Raw genomic sequence first — 13,230 nt, forward strand, 5'->3', positions numbered from 1 at the left:
GAATGTGACATATCTGTAATTATCTCCAATTGATCTTCCTATGATCTCTAGCCTTGTATAGCTTGACTCCTAGATATATGGTAGGGTTAGTTGGCTTGTCACGCAAGACATCACCTGTATGTATTGTAACCAACTCTGATGAATACAATTGAGATGCATCCAATACCTTTCTACAGTTTTCATTGCTCAAAGAAAGAAAGAAAATCTTCCGTCCATTCCCGGCAAGCAAGTGTTAACTAGAGGAAATAGAATTAAGTGCTACCATGTTATTTCATCTAGTTGAGCAAGAGCTTTGAGTTGATTATTTCTGCTTCACTAACACTTGCATAATAACCATGCCACCACTACAGCTATACTAAGTTTTCAGGTCAAGAAACAGAGGGCTATCTGGGCGTACCAATCGTAAGCGAACGAAACCTTTCTCGTTATTTCGGTTTAAACAATTGAGTTCCTAATGATTCAAATTTCTCTCTATGTTGCTCAAGGACGATCAAGTTTAACCTTGGGAGAGTTAATGAGTATTATTTTTACACCTCTAACCTGAGTTTAAACCGAGATATTTCATTAGAACATAGATATTCACTCCGGTATTGCCGCTAATGACTAATGAATTCAAAGGATTCCAAATATCCGATCTTTATTTTGTTTCCACATGAAGGCTATTTGTGGACGTAATCGAGCCAACACATGAAAAGGAGTAAAGTGGAGATAGAGGAGATCAAGTGGGAGGCGCACTAGAGGAAACAAAGCAAAAGATGACCTTCCATATGACCATCCCGCTCGTATGGATGGTCGTATGGCGTGCCAACCGAGGCGTCTGATCCACCTGAACAACCTTTATAAAGGGCTTGATGCCGAACGAGCAACACAACATCGCAGAACAAGCCAGTCATCGTCATCTTCACCATAGCCATCTCCATCAACCCTAGCCGCCTCCATTTCTCATCTCTATAGCCATAAACTTCACCATCACCATAGTTCTCAGCCATCTAGCCATACTTGTAGTCGTGTATCACACACGACATCCATTGTAAGACATGTTATCAATCAATCAATCTTCATGATGTGTTGTTCGTGTGATCTGATCCCCATGTGTGAGTAGTTCGGTAAGGTCATGGGTTGAGCCAAGGGTCTTGCACCCCGATGTATTTGTTGGAGGGATCGATGGAAGTACTTTGATTTAATGTCTCTTATGTGTAGCATAAAATTGCTTCATAGTTGTCTCTTATCTCGTCCGCGTTCTTCACCTCTACAAGTACCCAGGATCATGGAGAGCGAGTCACAGAGAGGCTAAGGGAGGGAGACTATGAAGTGTTATTGAACACTAGTGACAGAAAGGTTTAGTACGGTAACACGGATCCTATCATTGGGATTCAAGAGGTGTAGTCATTAAACGCCCAATGCTTTCGTCTAATTACTGCTATCTTAATTACCGGGCCAACCCCTCCGTGACCCTTCGGTTGGACAACTGACTCTTGATGCATGACACGTGCCGGTCTAGACGTAATTTGGACACATCCCCCACTTTAATACGTAGTAAGCACATCTTAATGGATGACTTCTAGAGCACAAATTAAGATTACGATGATCCTGACACAACTATGTGGTCGTAAGCATAAGTACTCATACCCATGCCTATTTTTATTATAAGTGTTTTCAGTATCAACTTGATTTATGATTCGGTCAAAAGCTAGAATTGACTTCTCTAGCAAAAGCTTGTTTGAAACCCTTGCTTAAAGGCCACCATCCTCTCGTGGGTTCGATAACTCAGGGCCACCTTTGGGAAAAAAGGCGAGAATCCTTTCTGCTCAATTTTCGGATCTATCAGTTTGTCTTCCTAGCAACCGACTGTAATAGGCTATTTCCAAACTCTGTTTTGGGTGCGTACGGAACTGCATTAAGTGACGATGTAGTTGCTGGGTTTGTGGTGCCTTCCTATTCGCTCCTTGTGGGTTCAACACTTTACTTATCACGAAATTGCTACAACAGCCATGTGCACTTGCAGGTCATCAGAAACCAATTCGGTTTGGGACCATGGTCGCAACACGATACCTCCTTGGTCATCCTATATATATTGCTTACCGGCCGTGGCGAAAGACACATCAAAACAAATTTGGGGTTTGCCTCATCTCGCAAATTGCATTGCCACCATAGTCTACTCCACCCCAAACGTGGGCGTGCACCGACGTGCGGGAGAGCAGGTCCTCGAAATAGTTTGTCCTTACGATCATGCACTAGGAGAGGACGGATTAGGTTTTTGGGAAGATCTCCTTGCGGCTGCTCAAGTTCATCACCACGGGTCGTTTTCCATCTAAGCATGGCGGCATCGCGTACCGACATCACGTCATTTTATTCGTCCGGTCTTCACCAACATCGTCGTCAATGACATAGCTCCAGTGGCAGCTACGGCTGCAAACGAACAATAGGTGTCTCATGATATATATGTTCATGTGTGTAATTATTGTCGATGTTACATGTGCGATGCTGTTGTGCATGTTTTGATGTTCATCTAACATTCTAGACTGTTGCATGCAAATTACTGTTCTAGTCATGCATTGTCTACCAGAATAAATAAAAAAATTGCCTACTATCCGAACAGAGTTCAAAATTACCAAGGAGCATGGGTGAAAAAAATGTCAAATAGCAGGGTTGATACCAACACTAGAATGCTCCCATTTCAAAATATCATGTATGTACAATTCCTAAAAAATTCAAGTCAAAATTCAAAATCTATTAAAACATTTTAAAAGGAAAAATCTAGCATGAATAGTGTCAAAAAAGTCCATGCTGGATTTATTTCTTTATTATTATTATTTTGAATTTTGGTCTGAATTTTTTATCGCTTGTAAACATATGTCTTGTGAACATTTGCACCATTTTTTTGACAAACTTAAAATTGATTCTTTTTTAAAGTTGGAGCATGGGAGCATGTACTCATGCATGTCAAAAGGGTCATATCGACATGCTACAATGCATGGATAATGATCCACCACAACATGCAACCTTGCATGTAAAAACTACTACAATACTTTTATTTCGTAAATATATTATATATATGCAATAATTAAATATTCTTGTTTTAGTTTCATAAAAAAATAGCAAACAATCCACCCAACAAATGTGCGGGGTATTATCTAGTTGCTATAAGTGCTAAACATCGTTTGTTTGGTATTGTTGTTGTTAATTTATAGACTCTATTCCCCTGCAAAAAATAAAATAAATTATAGACTCTATTCCTATATAACATATCTACTTTATGAGAATAAAAAAAGAATTTACCAAACACTGTCTTAACGATTCTGCTAGGTTTTACTACATCCATTTCAGAATAATTGAAGTTCTCGGTGTGCTCCAAGTCAAATGTGTTAAAGTTTGACCAAGTCTATAGAAAAATATGTTAACATCTACAACATCAAATTAGTCTCTTGAGATTCTCTATGACTATGTGTATTTGGTGTTATGGATCCTAGCATAATTTTCTATAGAAATTTACCAAGTTTGACTTAGGATAAATCTAGAATTTCAATTATTTTGGAAAGGAGAAAGTAATGACTACTGCCTCCGTAAAGTAATATTTTGTAACCTGGATGTATTTTTTTACGTCTGGTGTTTTTTATATTATCTTGACAGTTGATGAATATATTGAAAGTTTTCCTAAAAAAAGGGTAATATTTTGTAGTCTTGACGCTAGTCATGTGGGAGCTTTGGAAACACAGGAACGCCATCGTCTTCGATGGAGCTACACCCTCGGCCCCGGCTGTGATCTCGAAGATTGAAAGTGAATGTAGAGCATGGAAATCATATGACCTCCCCAAAAGTGACTTCGGCGCCCTCCTTGGAGGTCTAGGTGCGTGGACAACTGCGAGTAGTTAGAGCATCTCCAGCCGTTGGCCCCCCAGGAGGCATAAAAATCGCCGACTGGGGGCGAGCCAGCGGTAGAATCGGTTCTGGGGGCTGTTGGGCATCCAGCTGTCGCCCCCAGGCGCCGATATCGGCCCATTCCTGGCCGCCTTTCGGCGAAAATGGCCCGATATCGGTGCGAATCGGCCCATATGCGGCATGGTTTTGTGTCACATATTCATCACATCAAATCAATAAAAATCGAAATAGTTCAACAAATAGTACAACAACAAATAGTTCAATACAAATTATATAGTTCAAGAAATAAAAACTCATATTTCATCACACGTCGAGCTAGGCGTCGCCCTTGATCCTCCATAGGTGCTCCACCAGATCTTGCTGCAGTTGTTGATGCACCTGTGGGTCTCGGATCTCCTGACGCATATTGAGGTAGGCAGTCCAGGTTGCCGGTAGTTGGTGATCAACTTCGGCTAGAGGACCCTGCCTGTAGTATGGTTCAGTGTCAAACACTAGCTCTTCCTACTCGCTCTCGATGATCATGTTGTGCAAGATGACACAGCAAGTCATGATCTCCCATATTTGATCTTTCGACCAAGTCTGAGCAGGGTACCGGATAACAGCAAATCGAGATTGGAGCATACCAAATGCCTGCTCGACATCCTTCTTGCAAGCCTCCCGCACCTTGGCAAAGCGGGACTTCTTGCCTCCTGGCACAGCGTTTGAGATAGTCTTCACAAATGTAGACCATCTCGGATAGATGCCATCAGCTAGGTAGTACCCCTTGTTGTAGTGCCGCCCATTGACCTCGAAGTTCACCGAAGGAGAATGACCTTCAACAAGCTTGGCAAAGACAGGGGAGCACTGCAGCACATTGATATCATTGTGAGTTCCTGGCATGTCAAAGAAGGAGTGCCAAATCCAGAGGTCCTATGTGGCCACCGCCTCAAGTACCACACTGCAACCGCCTTTGGCGCCTTTGTACATCCCCTGCCAAGCAAATGGGCAGTTCTTCCATTTCCAATGCGTGCAGTCGATGCTTCCAAGCATCCCAGGTAATCCTCTTGCTGCATTCTGTGCTAGGATCCGAGAAGTGTCTTCCGCATTGGGTGTTCGCAAGTATTGCGGTCCAAACACTGCCACCACTGACCTGAGAACTTGTAGAAACACTCAATGGTGGTGGACTCTGCCATGCGCCCATAATCGTCGAGTGAATCACTGGGAGCTCCGTATGCAAGCATCCTCATCGCTGTCGTGCACTTCTGGATTGAGGTGAATGCAAGTTTGAAGTAGCTGTCGATGCAATCCATCTTGCACTTGAAGTAGTTGTCGAACTCCCGGATGGAATTCACAATCCTGAGGAAAAGCTTTCGGCTCATCCGATAACAGCGCCGAAATACTTTGTCGCCGTGCAGTGGAGCGTCAGCGAAGTAGTCGGAGTAGAGCATACATTAGCCTTCGAGACGATGCCAGTTCTTTGCTTTCATCCGCCCCGGCGCCGAGCCAGCTCGCCGCGGCTTTTCATTGCTCGCCAGCAGGCCGACGAGGGCGGCGAGGACCATGAGATGTTCCTCTTCCTGAACGTCGGCATCGGCTTCCTTCTCCAGCAGCGCGGTGAGCGCCTCCTCGTCGTCCGAGTCCATTGTCGAGGCAGGCAAACTGCCGAACGCCTTGCGGGCGCGGTAGGCGCGCACCCGCCCCTACACTGGCCCTCCGCGGCCGGAACGCCGGAAATATCGCCCAGACGGTGGAGAGGCTGCCTCGGCGAAACCTCTACTCTTTTTTCCGGCGGGGAATGGCCTATCTAGCGGTGGTGGGTGGTGGGCGGCGCTGGGATCAGCCGGGTGGCGGCCGAGCGCGCGGGTGGTGGGAGGCGAACCTGGACGATATGCTTGACTTTTCGACTGACGGTGTGGGCCAGGCGTTCTTTTCCCTTGCGCCGGAGCCCCCGAGCGCCTTCCAGTGCGCCGGGTTCGGCCTGCGATCGCCGGGCCCAAAAACGGGCCGAGCTGGCGGATTTCGGCGTCCTGGGGGCGCGACTGGGGCGTTTTTCGGCGCCGGCGCGGAAAAAGTCATCTGGGGGCCTGTTGGGGGCGCGGCTGGAGATGCTCTTAGCTAGATCGTTTTTGTGCCACGATGGCCGTGTGGGTGTGAAGTTCTTGCATGTAATTTATTGTAAGAACATTGTGGATGGGGTTCTTTACCCCCTCTCCTCCTTTAATGCATGATACGCACACTCATACATATTTTAGAAAAAAGTATATTTTGTAGTCTTATAAACCGATATAGAAATATAGCAAAATCAATTGAGTGAAATTTCCCAGAAATTGCAACTAGGTAAAAAATAAATGACAGATTGACAATTAAGAAATGGTCTGTCTAGGACACATCTAGATGTGACATAGTTATGTCACATCTAAACTCATGTCCACTCGGTCTATTTTTTTCCTAATTTTTTTTCTTGTTGCTGCATTATATATTTATGGGAGCTTAGATGTGACATCCTTAAAAAACATATAGATGTGAATCAGACAAACTGATTAAGAAAAGGGTCTGTCTAGGACACATCTAGATGTGACATAGTTATGTCACATCTAAACTCATGTCCACTCGGTCTATTTTTTTTCCTAATTTTTTTCTTGTTGCTGCATTATATATTTGTGGGAGCTTAGATATGACATCCTTAAAAAACATATAGATGTGAATCAGACAAACTGATTAAGAAAAGGGTCTGTCTAGGACACATCTAGATGTGACATAGTTATGTCACATCTAAACTCATGTCCACTCGGTTTATTTTTTTTCCTAATTTTTTTCTTGTTGCTGCATTATATATTTGTGGGAGCTTAGATGTGACATCCTTAAAAAACATCTAGATGTGAATCAGACAAACTGATTAAAAAAATGTTACTACGAGTAGTCAATTTAGACATCTAAAAAATGACGTGTTTTTTCTATTGGTGTGCGGTGCGGATCACGCAGGCGACCTATTCATCTGCGTGGTTGCCACTCCATCGGCCCGGTTGACATTTTAAGCGGCGCGACCTGTTCATCGTGTGCGGCTGCCACTTCCATGAACCCGATTGTACGTACGTGGGCGTTGTCCCGAGCCGCTGACAAGATCTCGAGACGTAATAAAGCGACACCACCGAGTGAAAAGAACATAGTAGGCGGATGGGGGGATAAGCATATTTCCCAGCGGCGTGTGGTTGAGCGGCTCACGCTTTCTCGGGCACATTTCTTTCGTCCGGAAAATAGTCAAAATAGGTACGTACACGCGGCGTCGATCTCGCTCGCTCTATAGTGGCATAAATTCCTGGCCACCACCAGCAGCAGCACACCACTGTGCTCTGCGCCGCGTCGGAGAGCGCGAAAGCCAGGCCCCAGCTGGGCCGAGCCAGCGCAGCCAGAGCCGAAGCGTTGGAGTCAGACAGAGGGAAAGAAAGAGCCGACTCGTGACGGGTCACAATTTAATTTGGGCAACCACCCGACCCCCCTCCACCTCCACCTCCCTCCCTCTCCGCACTTCCATTTCCTCCCCACCACCTCAACCAGCCCGCCCGCCCTCCTCTACCGTTCTCCTCCGACGCCTCCCTCCCTCCGGTCTCCCGGACCAGCCGGTTGCTTCTCCTGCTCCGTCTGCCGTCCGGGACGCGGCGGCCGGGGTCACCGGAGGGGGTTCTTCGCTCTGCTCTCGCGGTGTTTGTCTGTTTGTGCGACAGCATAGGTCCGGTGCTCCTTGGTGTCTGTCGGGGACTCTCGGTCTCGTCGTTAATGCGTCGGTGCCTGTGACCGGGAGACCGAGGAGAAGGCGAGGGGACGGAGGAAGGAGCTGTTTGTTCGACGACGAGGGATGTCAGGAATGGAAGGGGACGAGGCGGGAGCTGCGGCTGCCGCGGCGGCGAGGATAAGGGTGGTGCGCTGCCCCAAGTGCGACAAGTTCCTGCCGGAGCTGCCCGCCTACTCCGTCTACGTCTGCGGCGGATGCGGCGCCACCCTCCAAGGTGCGCACCTCTCCTCCTTTTCCCTTCCCCATCTTCACCTGGCCACTCCATTTACTGCCTCGCGGCGCGGTCTTCGTTCGTCACGGGCCAAGGGGAAGGCACGACGGAAATGTCGGATTTCCAGGCTGTTTCTTCCTCTGTTTGCTCGTCGATTGCTCCTGATTGGCCTTGGATATTCCTCTTTCTTTTCCTCCACTGCCTTCAGACAGGGTGGAGTGGGGAATTGATTAATAATTAGCACAATAACTAGTCAATCCATGCATTTTTGTCATCTTGCCTTGGTGGTGACACTGACGACTGCAGCGAGGAATAGTTTGATTCGTGAACCGGTCCTCAACTTCGGCGGCAAATTTGGGAAGGGCTTTTGCCTTTTTGTGTGGGACACATCCGTCTTCCGTTTTTTTGCCATCTCAGAAATTTTTACCCCTATATATAGGGTTATTTTTAAATTTTAATCCCCCACCCTCTGAACAGGGAAGGTCCATTTTCATTTCAGGCTAGTTTAGCCTACCCTTTATGTTACTTTTTGGAACTTAGCCTTCAAATGTCTGAGTTTATATGTAATTTCCTGAAACTTGTGCACCTTCTTTCTTAGAAAGGATGCCACGACCCTGATGTTTTGATTTGGAGGACCAGGTCTCATTTTGCTTGCTGTTTCTTGCAAGGCAAAGCATAGAAAAACCAATCTCGTGTCAAAAAACTAAAGCTGAAATCTCTACTCATGACCACTTCTTGCCGAAAAATGACTGTGGCCGGTGTAGGAAGCCTTGGTTTTTTCCTTGGTTGTAATTTGTAGTATCATATTAGGGTTAAGGTGAAGAAGATACGTTGATTTTGACCTACTTGTATTAAACTTGACGATGTCAATGATTATAATTTTATATCCAGCGTATGCTCTGTCTGCTCGCTATTAGTTTAGGATCTACTTGTATTTTAGTCTTCGGTTGTGCTTTGCTTAGGTTACTCTTGGGGCCCAATAGGAGGCCAAGGCGATGCGTTGGTGCCGGTTTAGGAGATGTAGTTGTGTTTTGCACATCCTTCTGAGATCTTTGTTAACACTATCATAGTTGGCTGTCATAGTATGACTTGGTGCTCTTTATTAATGGTACGCTCAATTAATCTCTACCATTGAGTGGTAGCATGAATCTGGAAATGACACCATTACTCTCCTGAAATTTTGCAGCAAAGAGAAAAAACTCGGCTCAAGCTTTGGATTCCTCTGATAATGGAAATATGAAATACCTGGAAGTACTGGAGAGTGTTCCAGAGACATCTGAAGCAACAATGGCTGGAGCTAGCATTGAATATAAATCAGTACCCAACAGAATGCCACCTTTGCACAGTAGATCAGTTTACAGCCGTGATAATAGTCGGATTACAAGAGAGACAAGCACCTCAAGTGTCAAAGCTAACATAAGAGATGATGTCAAGGAGGCCAAGTACATGCGCTTTCGTAATGTGGAAAATGGAGAGAATGCACATCCTGTAAGAGCAAGAGGTGTATCTGACATAAGGTCAAGGTCACCAATCGACAGTGTTCCACCCAATGCAGTCCGAGGAGAAGGCCCTGCTGACCACCATTTGAAGTCGAGGAACACATATTCCAACCGGGAGCATGCCAATGATACAGACTTGGACGGTCCAAGCAGAGTCAGGGATCTTGAGAAAGATCGGGCCGAGCTGTTGAGGATGCTTGATGAGTTGAGAGACCAGGTGCAGCAATCGTGTGAGGTGAATGGGCCGGATACAAGTGCTACAGTCAATAGAGCAGCAGATGCCTCAAGTTCATACAATATTCATGAACGGTCAAGTCAATTTAGGCATGATCCATCTCAATTGCATCGGAAGGGTACTCATCACTCTTCATCCATGAATATGCGGAATCCTAGCGTTCCACATGTCTATGGTCCATTGCCTGCACAGCAAAACCTTCATGGATATGTGGAGCCTATTCCTCATGCAAGAACCTCTAGCTATCCTGCTGGCCCTTACCCATGGAGAAATTTCGATAACTATTTCTTTGGACAGCATGATCCTGACCCTCTCCTCTCTTGCCACCACGAAGGTTTCTACCACCAGGCTGCTTGTTCTTGCTCACATTGCTACCACCGGGAGTTCTTGCCTGTACAGGGAACCCCCCTGGGTTTCAGTGACCAGAGGGCACCGTATCTTGTGAACAGTTACGGAGCCTATCCTGTGGATGGTCCCTTGCTTGGTCAGCAAAGGTACAATTCAAGAGGCGCTAATCCTTCCTTGCAGCAGCATAACCTGAGGGCCAACATAAGCAAGAAGCCTGCACAAACTTGTGAGCCAATTGCCGGTGGTGCTCCTTTCACCATCTGCTACAACTGCTATGAAGTACTGCAGCTACCGAACAAACGCTCCTTGTTGGGAAAGGAGTATAAATTGCGGTGTGGATCATGCTCACACACAATTGTAATCAAGCTTGATGGAACCAGGCTTGATGTATCAGAACTTGTGCCAAGTGCACATTTGTCTCCTGCACGGCAAAATGGCATTGGTGATAACATGGCAGACAACTTGCGTGCTACTGCTGAGGATAGGTTACTTCCACCATATGCTTTTTCTGTAGCAAGCCAGCAATCTCAGGAAAAGGATAAACACTCAAATTCAAGCGAAACAGACAGCAAGCATACCCCTCTGGGGACTAATTCTGAGGATAGCCCTCAATCCAGGGATCTTCCTGCTGAAGACAATGTGATTTCCCGCACACCGAGTTTACCACGTCGTGATAACTGTGGATTCTCACCATCTGAAGGTTCTGGAATAGGAAGCAGAAGTACCCGTTCTGAACATGAAAAGGTTGTACTGTTAACTGAAACTTGCAAGCAGAACTCAATCAAAGATGTGTGTGTAGCAAATGAGACGCACTCGACAGACAACGAGTTTGATGATCCTGATTACACAGAAGATATATTAAATGTACCACAAGATCCTGGCCACACTAGGGCGACAAAGGTGGGTGATTCATTTTTCACCAATCTTATAAAAAAGAGCTTCAAAATGAACAATGGAACACGCAATGGAAGAGCAAGGGTTTTTGTAAATGGTTTCCCTATCCCAGACCGTGCGGTCAGGAAGGCTGAGAAGCTAGCTGGACCAATATATCCTGGTGATTACTGGTAAATTCCTCAAGGCATATTCTGTTTTTGGTTTAGCTTCATGGACTTTACAATTCAGGCAGTTAATCTTCACTAACCTAGAAAATAAATACTTTAGTTAATTTGTATTAATATGCCCTATGTACTTAGAAGTCATCCTTATATCATGAACTACTCAAATGTGTCTAATATTCTCTTACTTAGGTATGACTACCGTGCTGGGTTCTGGGGTGTTGTCGGTCAGCCCTGCCTTGGCATGATACCCGTAAGAGCTTGTGGATTTTGTGCAATTCAGTATTCTGCATAGCGTTGATTACATTTCTAAGTAGATTTTTTCTCTTGCAGCCTTATATTCCAGAGTTTAATTACCCTATGCCCAAGAATTGTGGTGGTGGAAACACTGGCATATATATTAACGGAAGAGAACTCCACCAGAAGGATTTGGATTTACTTGTATCTCGAGGACTCTCTGATTCCCCTGAAAGATCTTACATAGTTGAAAATTCTGGGAAAGTTACGGATGAAGCATCTGGCGAAGAGCTTTATGGCCTTGGCAAGCTTGCACCAACGTAAGTATCTTGTTAATCATCTTAAATTCTATGAATGCAAAGTACCTGAGATTATTTTGCTTAGTGGCTCAAGTTCGTCTCTAGATTTTTTGGCAAAGAAGTTCCCTGTTTGAATAAGTTTTGCCTACAAGTGCAGTTAGTGCAATACTCCTATAATCTTGATGTGACACCTCTTCCTGTACTGCTATAACTATAACCGAGGATAATTTGTTTTTGGTGAAGAAAATATAGGTCAAATGAAATCTATTGCTAAGCAATCATATATTACGAGTTCCTAAGCTTAAAGCAAATACGTTAGTGCATAATGCACTGTGCTTGCCGTAAGACGGATAAATATGTAGAGCTTCTTGAGCTGCTGAAGTCACGCTAGAATTGCAAGTCATTATACTTAGTCATGATATGTTTTAGCTTCTTAATATAGTTCTGGATGCTAAACCAGTAGCAGTGTTTAGAAATGCGACACAGTTGGTCTCAGATCCATGAAGTGCCAGGTGTGGTCAGCAGAGCCTGATCCTTACAGGTGCCTTGAGGCAGACCCAAAGCCATGCACAAACATTAACTCTCAGACAGCCTGTTCTCAAGAGCTACATTGATTTACTACCCATGTGACTGAAAACTTGAATAGCGTTAGTTATGAAGTTATGATTGCTCATATCACCATCGAGTGATCCCGGGAATGTAGATTGCTCTTGGGAAGACATGGTTTTCAAGGAATTCTCAAGCTAGCATGTGTCGCGATCAATGCGGAAACAACTCCCATGTTCGGGAACAGTTAGGGTGTTTGTTCAGTTGGTGCGGTTTCTCTGCCGTGGACCAATCCTGTATCTTTCGGCGAATAGCCTCTGCCAGTTGTAGTGTATATCACTCTTCTAACATTTCCTTATATATATATATATATATATATATATATATATATATATATATATATATATATATATATAATTGCAGCGTCGAGAAATTGAGGCGCGGATTCGGTATGCGAGTCCCCAAAGTTATCGTGACGGGCCAGCACGGTACAATCATAACCCACGGGTAAGCTCGGGGATGAACCTGTGGTGTAGCTGCATCCAAGAACATAGAGATATGAAGATCAATGGTGGCAGATCTGATTTCCAGAATTTGTTTTCAACTTCAGCCTATGTGGATGTGGCCTCCGAGTTCTTGTGCTTGTTGGATTGTTTGTCTGAGGCCTCCTATAGAGGCGTGCCTGTAATTTTTCTACTACCTAGCTAGACGTTTTGATTGAGAAGTTGGGTTGTTTTGTTTGTTTGCCTGTTACATTTTCTTGACACACCAACCTTACCTACCTAAAGATTTACTACCTTTCCAGTGTGAGTCGGCCGCATCACCCTTGTGAAAATGAGGGGAAGGAAACTGAACTGGCTTCTACTAGCATTTTGTTTTACAGGACTTAGGTGGTGTTTGGTTCTCTAGTCCTAGGATTTTTTCTAGTCCCTAGGACTTTTTGAAAAAGACTCTCAAGGAGGTGCTTCTAAGGACTTTTAGCAAAAAGTCCCAAAAAATGCCCCCTGTTTGGTTTGCTAGGGACTTTTTTAGTCCCAACACAAAAAAGTCCCTGGAACCAAACACCCCCTTAGGCCTTGTTCGGATGCACTCCGCTCCACATCTCCACTCCGGAAGGAAGCAGGTGGAGCTATAGTTGAAATTCGCGGAGCG

The 13,230-nt window shown here is 45.0% G+C and overlaps 1 protein-coding gene across 1 annotated transcript; it reads left to right on the plus strand.

The window, feature by feature from the left end:
* Positions 1 to 7,331: 7,331 nt before the first annotated feature.
* On the plus strand, positions 7,332 to 12,888 carry LOC123164108 (uncharacterized). Its single transcript, XM_044581521.1, has 5 exons — positions 7,332 to 7,862; positions 9,046 to 11,005; positions 11,189 to 11,249; positions 11,330 to 11,553; positions 12,502 to 12,888. Exons 1-5 carry the CDS (start codon positions 7,712 to 7,714, stop codon positions 12,587 to 12,589), a joined length of 2,484 nt encoding a protein of 827 aa, XP_044437456.1. The 5' UTR covers positions 7,332 to 7,711; the 3' UTR covers positions 12,590 to 12,888.
* Positions 12,889 to 13,230: the final 342 nt, after the last annotated feature.

The sequence above is a fragment of the Triticum aestivum genome, chromosome 7D (genome assembly GCF_018294505.1).
Source record: "Triticum aestivum cultivar Chinese Spring chromosome 7D, IWGSC CS RefSeq v2.1, whole genome shotgun sequence".
Taxonomy (NCBI): Eukaryota; Viridiplantae; Streptophyta; class Magnoliopsida; order Poales; family Poaceae; genus Triticum; species Triticum aestivum.